We start from the raw sequence: 14717 nt of genomic DNA on the forward strand, positions 1-14717 counted from the left end.
TTTTTCTTTTTTGTGGGGTTTCCATTTAAATTACGTCTAACCTCAGTACATCCGTGTGTACGTGGAAAATAAGAATTCAACAGTGAATAGATTGTAAAAGCAGTATAAAACACATAAGGTGAAAACTTATCAATTCAAACCTTTCTATATCAACGGGTCAGTCAGGCATAATTACTGTCACCAACCGCCAAGGAGCACTTCAATATAACCGTTATAAAAACAACTCATTATCACCTCTAGAGACCAATCAGTGGCTTCAATATAAGCAATATTTCAAAATATCCGATTTCATTGTAACCGTTATTTTAATGTAAAGAAAATAAGAAGCTAAAACTGGGGACTTCTATTTATTTCAAAATAAGCTTAATTTCAAAATAAGCGACTTTAATATAAGTGGAGTAACCTATATATTTATTAAAATAAATAATGAAAAGGTGGAAAAGAAACTAAAAAGACAAAAATCAATAGCGACCCTTTTCTGCATTAAAAACAAAATTAACGAAAACGAAAAAAAAAAAATAAACAAGGAAACAACACAGTTGTTTTACTCTACAGGATTGGACTGATTTACGAATTTCTAACAAAATGCAAAGAATCTTAAAATAATGTCACAGACGTTTGGTGACTACCTTAACTTATTTGTTTGTCCGTTTCTGTTATTATCATATTTCCAAAAATATCAGTATTTGGTTACAAAGTTAACCGACATTTACTTGATTTTATCTCACCCATGACATTACATTTTGATAACTCCGAACTTAAAACAATGGAACAAACCGTAGGCTGAGGGCATGCAACAGTTATATAACCTTTTTTCTTTTGGGATATGTACTTACTTTTTCTTGAAAGGTTATAGTTTTATATAATGAAGTTGGTTGAAGGACCTTATAAAATTGCTGATATCTCGAATAATCGCGATTTATTAGTTTTCGACCGGTTTCATGGTATGACTCAATATACACATCCGTATCTTTGTTACACGTCAAAATCTAAGTGCACTCAATTGTTAAAAAAACCCACCAAACCGCTGTATTGATCAATACTTATTCTATATTCATGTTTGTATTGAATTGTTGATTTGAATGTCCAAAACATACGTATTTTTTTTTCATATAGAAAGAAGGTATTCAAGAATATAAAATGCTTTTGCTATTTGCTGTGTCAAAAGGTAACTAAAAGTAATGTACATTCTATGAATTTGTTTGGTGGAAAAATAATAACCAACACGTCTTTGTGTTTTTAAATTCAATTTTATATTGTTTAGATTATTAAAAGAATACATCGGTTTCAACATACTTATCAAACATATATACATTTCCAACGTTTTGATATTTTCACAACATGTAATTTGGAAATGTATTAGTACGTCTCTTATAAAGCACTTTTCCGTTTTGAAAATTGAAGGCAATCTGGTTTGTGATGAATTAAATCTGTTTCAATGTCGGATTCAATTCGGATTTCCTCTTACTAAATATATCTAGTTTTTTGGAGTCCAAATCGTCAGTAAGTTTATTTAGACTCGTTACTGATTAATAAATGGGATCTAAACACACAATTTGTGACAAAAGGCTAGTTTTAAAACACGTTTGTAATATTAACACCTCAGGCATTGTGTTTGTCATGTAGGTGTGTGTTGTGAGGGTTGGGGGGGGGGGGGAGGTAAATCTATCCGATATCTAAATTCTTGATCAGAAAAAAATGATTATCTGTGAAACCTAAATTATGGGGAGGGGCAGGTTTTTACAAACATTTAGGAATATATAGAGAAAAATCTTTTAAACTATTTGGAGAGAAAAAATCAAATTATTCTCAAAAACTTACAGTTATAATAGATGGTTCTCCTTGTATACAAGCATCATAACATATTGTTGATACTCAATTGTTTCAACTGTGGTCCCATTTCAATTCGTTGGGCCCCACAAGGAGTTTAATTTTTTGATGTTGTTTTATATGTTTATATAAACTACAATGCTCGATATGTGATATCTTATAATGATTATAAAATTACAAAAGAATATCTGGAGAATTTTTTTTGTACAGCATCTATTCTACTACATTGTCTGGATATTTTGTATGACTCCATTAAGCTGATATTTTAATTGCTAATGTTCCTCAGGTAAACAGTCGACAATAGACCATGGGCCTCTTGTTGTTTTATCTTTTACGGCTCTTGTTTATTCTACAGCTATATAATCTTTTCTGTTGTGGTTCTTTTTATCATTCTTTATGAAAGCCCTAAAAGAGAGAAAGAGAATATAATTATTTTATAGCTAATTGTTTAGGGTAAATGTAAATAATTTCTTATACATATCAAATACAGAGGATAAAGGAATTCATCGAAATATAGGATGAACAACAAAACTACATAACAACAGAAATGTTGATCCTCATTGAAGTGATTTTTCATAAAATTGCTTGATCGTAAAAATTAATCTCCTATAAATTGCGAAATAAAGCAATTGCAAGTAAATGTTGGTTTTCAGTATTAGTACTTACAACAGAAGAAAAGCTGACAAGACCAAAAATCCAGTTAATACAAAATAGGCTGTCCCCCGGTAGAGAGCCACAGTTTCCGAGTAGATGGCGCCGCCTATAACACTACTTGACAGGTTACATATGTTCTCCCCGACAGCGATACTTCCAAAAAGGACACCTGTAAAAAGACAGCAGTGCTTACAAAAAGAACACCTGTAAAAAGACAGCGATACTACACTACTAAAAAGAACACATGTAAAAGGACAGCGATACTAATAAAATTGACACCTGTAAAAATACAGCGGTACTTAAAAAAAAGGACACATGTAAAAGACAGCAATACCACCAAAAAGGACACCTATAAAAAGACAGCGATACTTCTAAACAAGAGACCTGTAAAATGACAGCAATACGACCAAAAAGGACACCACAGCGATCCAACCAAAAAGGACATCTATAACAGGACAGCGATACTTCTAAAAAGAACACCTGTACAAAGACAGCGATCCTGTCAAAAATGACACCTGTAAGAAGACAGCGATACTTCCCTATAAAAGGAATGCAGTACTAACCAAAAAAACTCACATGTAAACCAATAGCATTATTACCCAAAAATACATCTGTAAAAAAAGTACCCTGTAAAAAGACAAAATGTACTTTGTTAAAAGACAAAAAGTACACAGTAAGAATACATCAGTACTGACAAAAAGAACACCTGTAAAAGGACAACAATTAATACCAAAAAATAACAAATGTAAAAGACGAAAATATCTGACCATGTTTAGCATCAACTTCAGTTTGATAATGTTTTTTTTTATTTTTAGATCTTTGTAAGTGCTACAAACTTGGTACACTGGATGCAAATGCTCGGAATTGATTTGATAAACCGCTGTCACTACAGAAAATATTAAAAAAAATTCACACTGATAATTTCCAAGGGGCATGCTGTGTAACAGTGTTGGTTTAAATGTTATTTCGAATACAATATAAAATAAAGAATTGAACGAATTGCTACTTAAAAATAGAAAAGCTTTATTTACATAAATATTTTGGGTGCTTTTATGAAAGTTATAAATATATACTTGAAAAAAGTTGAGATAGTGTTTGTATTTGCAAAGCAAGCCATATAATTGTTTTATTCTTAATTTTATACCAATTGTATGTCGCGTTTTTAATTTGCGTCAGTCACTTTTTGAGAATTTAAAAGTTTCTTATAAAAAACATTACAGTATATAATTTCTACGTATTCAATATTTTGTGATTGAGATCGAAGAGATCAAAAAATAGCGAAAATTAAACATCCGCAAAAATTACTGGATAAACGGTATTTTTGTTTTTCTTTTTAATTTTGTACAAATAATTTCTGAAAAGAGTACAGAACCTTGCTTGTCTTCAGGTGTCATCATAGACATAATGGCGCGAAGAATTGGAGGAACACACGATACAAAACATCCAACAGCAACAGCTGAAACAAACGATAGTATATATATCACAGATTTATCCTTCAAACATTAGTGGTTCTTTTAACAATTTGTCTTTAAGTCTTGCAATTGTGTCTTGAGTTGTATTGTGTCAAACAGAGCACTGCCATATCATTTACCTAAAAAATAATGCTATAGAATTGTTAAACGTTATACTCTACCTATATAGAGAAACGTTTCCGTTTGTGCTACTCCAAACAGTAGGAACATAGCCGTGCATGAAAGAATACCAATCAGAGCTATGAGTTCGTCCATCAGACATCTCTGCATTGGCCTCATTCCTAGTATAACAACAAGTTTAGAAAGACTTGTTTTTATGGTCTCAAATATGCTTATTTTCTTTGGACTAAAACAAAATGGAGAGTTAAGCAAATAGAACACTTCAAATGCAAATGCGCCGAATTTCGCACCCATTATGAAATAGAAAGCTAATATTGCAGTTAAATATCTGAATCTTGTGGAACTCGGAGAGGAGGGATCATCTTTTGTGTAAAATTGAATCATGTCTTTTAAATTGCCAATAAAGCTAAATTTCGATTTCAATCTTTGTGTTTTGGATACCGTCTCTGGAATAAAGCATATCATCATAATTGCAAGTCCAGCACTGCCACACGACATAGCCATTGAGTACTCATAGCCAATTTCAGTGACAATATATCCAGACACAAATGTCCCAACGGAATAACCAATTCCTGAAACAACGCCTAAAACAGTCATCAGGAAGGACCTGTGTTTTCCTGCATTCGTAATATCAGCAACAATGGCAAAAGTGATCGCATTTTCGGTAATCCAACTTCCGCTTGCTCCTTCAATCAAAGTAAAAAAAGGAAACAAGTAGATATTCCATTCCATTACCATAGCTAGAGTCATTAAAAGCTGCTTGGTAAACAAACCAATGGCTACGATGAACAGAAACGGTTTTCTTCCCATAGAATCACTCAGAGACGAAAACAACAAGCTCGAGAAGACAAGTGGTACTCCTTGTGCCAAGTTGATGTAAACTCCCCATCTTGCCACCACTTGTTGCACAACCTGTTCGTCTTTGTAAGCTTGTGAGGATGTGTTGGTTTCACAAAGAGATTCTTCACTACTGCTTGCATTAGATATGTTTGAAAACAGTTGTTTCTGAAATGTTTTATGACCATATTCATAAGCCGTGTAAATAGAGTGGACATCTGATTCAAATAAAAAGAAAATAGAAGCACAAACAGGAATGAAAACTCGGATGTAGCTCTCGCGAATTTCATCTTGTCTTTTCATCGTGGACTAAAACGTAACTGGAAAACAGGTGACAATAAGTTGGTCACGAGATATGTTGGACAAAAACATTTACCCAATCAGGTGTCCTCTTATCGTAAATAGCGGGACAAAAAAGCGAGATAAGAACAAGAATATTTTATACAAACTAATTTGTCTAATTTAGATACGAATAATTTTGAAAGAATTTTTACCATGACACACAGTGTTTAGACAGCAAAAAAAAAAAAATTAATTTTGTGTGCAAAAAATTGTGCATGCCTTTTTATGTGTTGAACCCTTTAAGTATAATATGAATATGAATTTTTGAAATCAATCCCTTTAATTTATGGAACAAGTCATCCTAATATGATATATAATCAAAATAAAAATCATTTTAAACTAAATATTCTAAGACTTATAAAACATTGACGAGAGTGAACTATGTCAAGTGTTAGTTTTAGTACGAATAATCATGCTGAAAATGCGAGGATATAATTTGAATCAAAATATTTATAACACAGGGCAAATCAAAAGCAGCACGATTTTAAAGTAGAGATCTTTTTAATTATAAAAGCAAATAATTAAATAATAATATAGACACTATAGGTAAAAGAAAAATGTGTATTCAATAATGTGTCATAAAATAAAGAATAACACTGTATTGCAGGTTACTATCGCGGGTGGAAAAGATTTCTTTGTCCTTTATTTGCAGTAAAAAATGATTTTTTGATTTTTTTTTAGATGTTTATAAAATCATTTCATTTCGGTTGAACCTAGGTGAATTAGAATATTTTTTTCTTTTGTAAAAGCACCACTAGTAGTTAGAGGTGTAGTTAAAAGAGTTCGAATGGTATTCGTTGTGGCGTTCAAATGTTCAAGATGTATGTTTAGAATAGAAGTATTAATTCTGTAGTTGTTAGTAAGTATATCATGCTATATCATGATTTGTTCTTGACAAGCTGCATGTCAGATTGAAGATTTCAGAATTGCTTAAGAGTATAGGTGTGTTTGATGTTAAGATTGTACTGGAATGCCTTTCTACACTACTGAACGCAAATGCAAAAATAAATAAATTATTGTTTTGTTATCTGTTGTTTATTTATGTGTGTCCAAATAAAATTATACTGTCTTCAAATCAACTGTAAACATATTTGCCATGGGTAGCTGGTTTTCTTATTTTAAATCTGAACCCGATAATTTGATGTAATACTGACCCTAACACACTTTTTGTTTTGTCTTTCCTTTAATGATCATGTTAGGAATATAATTAATGTATTTTGTTTAGCATCGTTCAACCACTTAAGATAAGAATGACGTAATTTACACAACAAACTTAACAATGCATGTTCCTGATATTGTATCACACTTCAACCGCCTGAAATTTTGGTTCAGTAATAATGTTCTATAATTAAGGTCATTAAGGTCATAACATGTAAGGTCATGTTAAAATATAGATTTGATATAAACATCTACGCATATCCAAGTAAATGGAAAAACGATTCATGAAACGGTCTTTTTCTCATATATATCAAACTGATAAAGCTGACATGAATTCATAATTGAAAACGAAAAACTTGCAACTAGATTCAAGTGAAAACAACTTTTGTCGAAACCAGAAGATAAAGACGACAAAATCTTATTTTATACCATTTGTTTAAGTGGCGTTGTTTCGGACGGAAGGGAAATACAGTGAATGTTGAGCTAATTCCCTAGTAATACCCCAACAGTACAAATCTGGCGGTTATACATGTAATTCGAGGTTCCTTCTACCAAAAAATCATGTTTATGTTGGGCCAAGATTGTGTAATAGTTAATCCGTTTGCGTTGGGCACAGAGCGGTTGGGGTTGTTTATTTCTAAATTCATGAATTATAGTTTTTAGTAATATGTTTGAAAAAAAATGAAATAAAAGAAACAACAACCAATATGGTGTATTTGTTAGAGAAAAGACAAGCTATCCGAATTCACATTATTTGGCATATTAAGCTGCCTTACTTTTCGTGTTTATCAGATACGGTTTTCGTTTATACAGTAAGCATTTCTTATTATATTGTTAACATCGACACTACATCAAACATAGAAAAAAAAACTTTAATAATACGAATTTATTTTTTTGTCAGTTTCTACAAAAACATTCCGTTTTCGGAAGTCCATTTTGTCACTGTCTTACAGTACCAATCAGACCCAACTTAACAGAAAGTAAACTCCAACTAAAGCCTGAGTTTACTTTCTGGGTTTACTCTGGGTTTACTAGAGTGGACCCAGAGTAAACTCAGAATAAACCCAAAGTAAACCCAGGGTGGACACAGAGAGTAAACCCCGATCAGAAGTATACCTTGAAAGCAGACGCTACATGTGTATTCGGAATATACAAGGGACAGGAATCGCAGGCAGTAGGATGATAAGATAGAATACAGGTCTGTTTCACACTTCACCGCGTTTAGTTGACTCCAAAAGCAATTCTCGAGTAAACCCTAAGTAAACCCAAAGTAAACCCAAAGTAAACCCCAAGTGGACCTAAATTTTCAAAAAGTAACCCAAAGTAAACCCAGAAAGTAAACCAAGGGTTTAATTGGGGTTTACTCTGCAGTTAGGTTGGGTCTGATCGGTACTGTATCTACTAGAGTGTATGGTTTGCTATAATATGCACCGCAATATGGCATTGGAAAAAACTCTATGATCGAGAATTGTTTTAAATATTAAGTATGTCCCTGGATTTCAGTCAGTTTAGTTTCTTCTTTTATTGGATAATCAGTAGATGGCGCCACCTATGACCCCACTGCACATATTACATATATTCTCCACAACGGCAATGCAACCAAACACAGCACCTGTTTATGTATTAACTTATAAAAATTAATATGTTTTACGGTGCGACCGTTGGGGCGAGCGCAGCATGTGATCAAATAATGAATTATGATGAATCAATAAAAATAAAAGTATCAACGTAACGTAAATGAATTTGAATGCAAAATAAAATATAAACATGCCTATTTTTTCTAGTGAATTTTCATTATTCATTATTTAAAAGATTGTTTATTTATTTAAATAGAATTTATCTCAGTTTTTACAATGTTGTTGAATAATAAAGATTTTAACATAATGTTTATTGCAGTGTATTTCCTCTTTTCTTGCAGCAGACATTTTTCTTAAACTTACATATAAAAAATTGCCTTATCATAGAGTCCCCCCCCCCCCCGTTTTAAAAAAGATATAATTTACGTATAAAGAAAAATTTGCTGATCACATAAGAAAAACGGTCTTGGAACCCCCCCCCCCCCCGGGAGTAGGTAATAAATGTAAAAATAGAGATACCATTGAGCAGTTTAAGAGCTAAATGCATACTACACACTCACCATTCCTCACCCGGATTAGAATTTCCCTGATTTTGAGAAATTCTTTTTCATTTTGCTTGTAAATATCTTTTGAATGATGCTGCCGCGCCCCCCTTTTAAAAAACTTTCCTGGAAATTAATTACTGATGACTGTAAATATATAGTGAATAAAATAAATGTGAGCATTCATCCATATGAGAGCAAGTTACAACTGTTTCCTATTTAAAAAAAAATAGATGTCCCCATTCGTTAGCTTTGCAAGATTTTGAGAAGATTTTGGTATTTATATTCCAGCAGATTTACAATAACTACTTAGAGTAATTTCCCCTTACGGTATTGTGATGTCAAAGTTCACGTCGGTCAAGTGTCGTCTGTCTCTTTGAAAAAAACCTGAAAAAACAAACTAACTGAAATATACTGTTTTGTTTACTTAAAAAGCATGATATTCTTGAAATTACACAATTTATCTGTTTCTCAAAAGTTTTACTTTGAATCTCGCGAGAAGGAATCAAGTCTAGTGAGATCGTCCGACATTGATAAATTGCATTGTGGGTCGAAATTTACTGACGCCGAAAAATTATGTGGGATCAATGTGCAAGAAATCCATTGTGACGTCACTCGAAGGAACGACAACTCTGTTAGTCTTATGTAATGGAATTATTTTATTTACAATGCAAAATCCGGAAGTATTTTGCAGTTCTGGCCTTGTCACTTAAGCGGATTGAGTAATATGCACTGAAGAAGGTAATTTCTCTCATTAAATACCATAGACATGGTGATTATGTTCAATATGTTTATTAATAATCTTGTCTTCATTAAATGATCTTAAAAATTGGAATACAATTTAGTTTTTGATAAATTGATGATTCAGAGGGGGTTTATATAGCATTGCTCTTTTTAATCTCGTTGTTCGAATTTACAATTTTGCTATATCGAGTACCTTTGGCAATATACCTGCATGAAGCAGTCTATACTTTTCTCCAAGGAAAGATCGATCGTTTATCTACAGACTCTAACAAAACCAAATGGTAAGAAAACCCCACTTTAGTTGATAACAAGATAATTATTGTACTTTTAGCAGCAATAGAGATGGCAAATTTGATAGGTAGTATTCTGTAAGATCTGATACTAGTACTAGGGAAATTATTGTATCTTTAAATCTTGAGACCGGAAGAGACGACATAAATTATGTGTAATTTAGATGTACATTACTGAATGGACTTAAGGTAGTCCATCCATAACTAAAACGAAATTAACTTTAACTGATCTATACTACATTAAATACGTATTTTAAAGTTATTATGGGGCTGACATTAACCAAACTCAGGAGTATGTATGTAGTCAATTAAATGAACTTTTTGCACTTAAAACTTTTTTAAAGAATTGTCTGCCATTTGGGAAATTTTAAAAAATTGTTTTCAAAAAATATGTATGGTAAATTATGAATTATTTTAGCATATTCGAAGAAAGGGAAAGCTTTTGCCACGAGAAATGTGAGCAAATTACTTGTACTAGAAACATATATTTAAAAATACATTTTTCCAAAGACATCAATGGTAACCTCAACATATGATAAATTTGTTGATAGTCAAGTTTTTTTTTTTTTCAATTTCAAAAGTGAATCTTTTTTATTTAATAAACCTCTTAGAATCACACTTAGATTTAAGTGATCAAGCTTTCAATCTATTAGTTATTAAAAATGATAGTTATAGATGGACTACCTTAAGGAAGTTAAACTTTTAAAACATGCATGGCATCATATGAAAACCACACCCTTATCTTACTTGATCATCATCTGAACTACCGGTAGGACCAAAAAATTTAATTCATTTATGTTGTGATCCCAAACGTTTTGTACAATGTGTTTTATTTGAAAACGTCTGATGTTGGATGTTGAAATATGTACCTTCATTGAGTATTTTTTCTTTCTTTCCAAATAAAGCTGCGGGTGTTTCATATAGCCATGACATGGCAATATCACTACCAAACTACAACGTATTATACTTTTTAAAACTGCTATTCATTTTGCTTATTAAGCCGCAACCTTTATTCAAACATAAGTAACTTGTTAAAATTTTTCTTATGTCTGTTTGATCATTTCTAGTATCGTCATAATATATTTCAAAGATTTTCGAGGTTATTCGCTGTGATGCTGTGATGCTGAACACTGCCATTTTTCATGAAGCATGATTTCTACTTTTACAATAACCCAAACTTTCCACACGTTAATAATAATGGCATCACAATGCCAAAAATTGATTTGATATTGATATCCATGGACTCATTATATTTTATCCTTTAAATGCTTGCTTCCAACAGCAATGGCTGAAAATATATCTCTCATATTTTTAAAACTGTAAATTCCTTACTTTACTTTACGCAAGTTCTAAATTTCGCAATTCTGCTGTTTTGTAGCAACTCGTGAAAATATAAACTAGCGATCAATAAATTGTTGGGATCATGATTTTCACAAATTTGAGTCTACACTACCTTAGGATACTTCCACACAAGTTTCAGCTTTTCTGGCTGATTAGTTTATGAGAAGAAGATTTTTAAAGATTTACTCTATAGATTCCAAAGTAGAATTTTGACCCCTCCCCATTGTTGTCCAAACCTACCACCGGGGATCATGATTTTCACAACTTTGAATCTACACTACTTAATGATGCTTCCACATAAGTTTCAGATTTCCTGGCTGATTAGTTTCTCAGAAGAAGATTTTTAAAGATTTACTCTATATATTCCTTTGTTAAACTTTGACACCCCCCCCCCCATTGTGGTCCCATCCTACCCCCGGGACTCATGATTTTCACAACTTTGAATCTACACTACCTGAGGATACTCCACACAAGTTTCAGCTTTCCTGGCTGATTAATTTTTGAAAAGAAGATTTTTAAAGATTTACTCTATATATTCTATGTTAAACTTTGACCCCCCCCCCCACCCATTGTGGCCCCACTCTACCCCCGGGGATCATAATTTTCACAACTATGAATCTACACTACCTGAGGATATTTCAACTTTCAGCTTTCCTGGCTTAATGGTCCTTGAAAAGAAGTGAAAATTTCTCAATTTTATTTTTATTAATTTCTAATTATATCCCCTTGAAAAAGGGTGTGGCCCTTAATTTTTACAACTTTGAATCCCCTTTGCTTAAGGATGATTTGTTCCAAATTGAAATTGGCCCAGTAGTTCTTGAGAAGATGTTGAAAATGTGAAAAGTTTGCGGACAGATGGACAGACGGACGACAGACAAATTGTAATCAGAAAAACTCACTTGAGCTTTCAGCTCAGGTTAGCTAAAACGCGAAATTTTAAAATCCTCGGGGTTGCTTCTTGCAATTTTTTGCAGATATTATTTTTGCATTTAGCAAAGAATTTACAGTACGTTATTTTATGGCATATTTTTTTAATGAGTCCTGAAGATATTAGATATAATTCTGCTATGTTAATAAAGGTTCAGAATTTACCTATGTACAAATATATGTCAGTAGGTGCTATTCCATTCAAAACCAGCAAGGCTACAGATGAAATTATGCCAACAAGAGCTATGATTTTGTCCATTACACATCGCTGTATTAACGTTATTCCAATTAAAATAACAATTTCGGAGAGAACAGTTCTTACAGTTTCAAAAAACACTAATTTTCTCTGGACTGAAACAATACGGAGTACCCATAAGGTAGAATATCTCAAAGGCAACTGCACTAAGTTTTGCCATCATTAGAAAAAAGAAAGCTAATATGGCGACTATAAATCTAAATTTTGTCGAACTTGAAGAACGTGAATCATCTTATATAAAGAGTCGAATAATTTTTTTCAACTTTCCAACACAACTGAATGTTCCGTTCTTTCTTTGCGTTTTACACACTGTCTCTGGAATGAAGCATATTATCATGATTGCGAGCCCAGCACTGCCACACGACACAGCCATTGGAACTCATAACCAACAATATAACCAGACACGAAAGTCCCGAGAGAAAATCCTATCCCGAATACAAAGCTTACACAGCTAATAGAAAGTATCTTGATTTTCCTGCGGATGATATATCTGCAAAAATGGCCATCGAGATGGCGATTTCGATCACCCAACCTCCGCATATTCCGTCTATCAAAGCAAAAGGGGCAAACAAGTAGATATTCCATTCAAAAACCATAGTCAAAATCATTAAAAATTGTCTAGTTAACACACCAATGGCCCCGAGGAAGAGAAATGGTTTTCTTCCCATTGAATCACTCAGAAAAGAAAACAACAAGCTGGAAAAGAGAAGTGGTAATCCTTCTGCTAAGCTGATGTAAACTCCCCATCTAGACACTACTTCTTGCACAGTTTGCTCGTCCTGGTAAGCTTGTGATGATGTGTTAGTATCACAAAAAGATCCTTCGCTAGTGTTTTTGATAGATCTGTTCGATAATAGTCGATTCTGAAATGTGCTATATCCATACCCATTCGTTGTATGGATAACCATTTACATAGGCTGTAAGTAAAAATAAATTAGAAGCACAAACAGGAATTAGAATTTGGAGATAATTCTGCCGAGTTTTATTGATACCTTCCATTGTAAAACATAAGGTGGTTTGATTACAGGTGTTCCTTGTATATTGTTTTAGTTTGTGGTGTGTGGAAAATTCATACCCTGTTAGAGGTATTCAATCTTTTCTCAGAAGTCCCATGACTAATGATATACATACAAGATGACAGTATTGTTTTAGACGTTTTCACAGTATATTCAATGGCAGATCCAAATCGTTCATCAGATAAAAAGGAAAGTAAACAATCCATGGTGAAGAAATCAATAAAAAACTAGATGCTGTCATTAGAAAGTAATACCCGCACCAAGTGTTTGACCCTAAATAACACTGTTTTGTACCAGTTTAATTAAAATTGAAGGCCACACGCAAGCTCCTGTAATACATCTAAAAATTATAATTTTCATAACTGAAGCATGAGATTCCTTCCCATATGATAATACACATGAGCAGCACTTTATGTGCAATTTAGGGTTGAACTGTTTGCAGTGAATTTTCAGTTAATCAATAATCTTAACATTTCATGTCATATAAAGTATAATGGTTTATATAATTATTTAAAAAAAAATTAAAAATTTCTTTGCCTATATAATCTTACTTATAATCTTATCTTTGACTATATAATTATTACAAACAAAATAAATTAAATTATACCCCTCCCCGTGGCGGTTGTTGGTTTCAGATGTACATCATCGTGTGCACAGATTTAGATAAGGGATGGGAGTGAAAGGGACGAGACCCCCCCCCCCCCCCCCCCGCCCATGAAAATTCATTTATATCAATAGTAAAATTACCAAAAATACACATTAGACTCCAATGCTCTTACAGACATGTAAACGCTCTAACCCATTGCGCTTCAATGTTAGGTAACATTATTTTGGGGGTAAATATTTAATTAATATTGTAACGTGCAGGGGCGTCACTGCCTGTGTTCCCCCGCAGGCCCGTACCCGAGATAGAATCGGATAGCCCTGATTGCTGCCAATTTTAACAAGTGCAGACTTGAATCACCGCTATTGCACATATATAGGGACTCAACGTTACGCAGGCAGGGATGACCGCACACCTACGCAACTCAACAGATACCAACGTTAACGCAAGCAGGGTTGACCGCACACTTGCGCCAACAACGCAACCTAACGCAAGCAGGGAGTGCCGCGCACTTGCACTAGAAAGCCCAGAACTCCTGCAGTGATGACCACACACTAGTGCTACGCAGCAATCACCACCAATACAAACAGGGATGACCACACACTTGTATTAATGCGATTCAGAGCAGGGAAGACCTCTCAATCTGTATCGTAGGTTAGATCATACGAAGATTAGAAAGAGCAGGGATGACCAAAAACTCAATCTACCCGTACCTCTTCAGGTTTAACCCCAAACAGTCTGCGTTTTTTTTAAATGAATTAGACACTGTCCCTATATAAGTGCCGGCCTAAAATAATTTGTGGTATCTTAAAATGGAAAATAAAAACAAAAACAAACAAAACATCTTAACCTAACTCAAAAATACTTATACATAACAACTTATTTACATAGAATATTTATTATTGTATAAAAATAATTAGCAAACGCATTGGTCATTATTGGGAACATTAATTAAATTATCAAAAAAATCAATAAATCAAAGGGAAATAACTCTTGCTATAAAATAC

At 33.1% G+C, this 14717-nt stretch overlaps 1 protein-coding gene across 2 annotated transcripts; it reads right to left on the minus strand.

The window, feature by feature from the left end:
- Nucleotides 1-378: 378 nt before the first annotated feature.
- On the minus strand, nucleotides 379-5305 carry LOC105319787 (proton-coupled folate transporter-like). Of its 2 annotated transcripts, XM_020063893.3 has the most exons (4): nucleotides 4118-5292; nucleotides 3857-3940; nucleotides 2497-2653; nucleotides 382-2235 (listed from the first exon to the last, which is right to left on the minus strand). In XM_020063893.3, exons 1-4 carry the CDS (start codon nucleotides 5214-5216, stop codon nucleotides 2175-2177), a joined length of 1401 nt encoding a protein of 466 aa, XP_019919452.3. In that variant the 5' UTR covers nucleotides 5217-5292; the 3' UTR covers nucleotides 382-2174. The 2 variants fall into 2 exon arrangements, with proteins under 2 accessions (XP_065944859.1, XP_019919452.3); XM_066088787.1 differs by lacking the exon at nucleotides 3857-3940 and having other exon boundaries at nucleotides 379-2235; nucleotides 4118-5305.
- Between the last annotated feature and the right edge of the window lie 9412 nt (nucleotides 5306-14717).

This window comes from Magallana gigas, chromosome 6, assembly GCF_963853765.1.
Source record: "Magallana gigas chromosome 6, xbMagGiga1.1, whole genome shotgun sequence".
Taxonomy (NCBI): domain Eukaryota; kingdom Metazoa; phylum Mollusca; class Bivalvia; order Ostreida; family Ostreidae; genus Magallana; species Magallana gigas.

Bases quoted from the DNA above. Each gene is read 5' to 3' on its own strand.
- LOC105319787 (XM_020063893.3), bottom strand. From the start codon at position 5,216: ATGAAAAGACAAGATGAAATTCGCGAGAGCTACATCCGAGTTTTCATT. The intron at 3,941-4,117 runs GTAGAGTATAAC...CGTTTGTTTCAG, and splicing joins GGAAACGTTTCTCTATATAG to CTGTTGCTGTTGGATGTTTT. The intron at 2,236-2,496 runs GTAAGTACTAAT...TCTCTCTTTTAG, and splicing joins TTGTCAGCTTTTCTTCTGTT to GGCTTTCATAAAGAATGATA.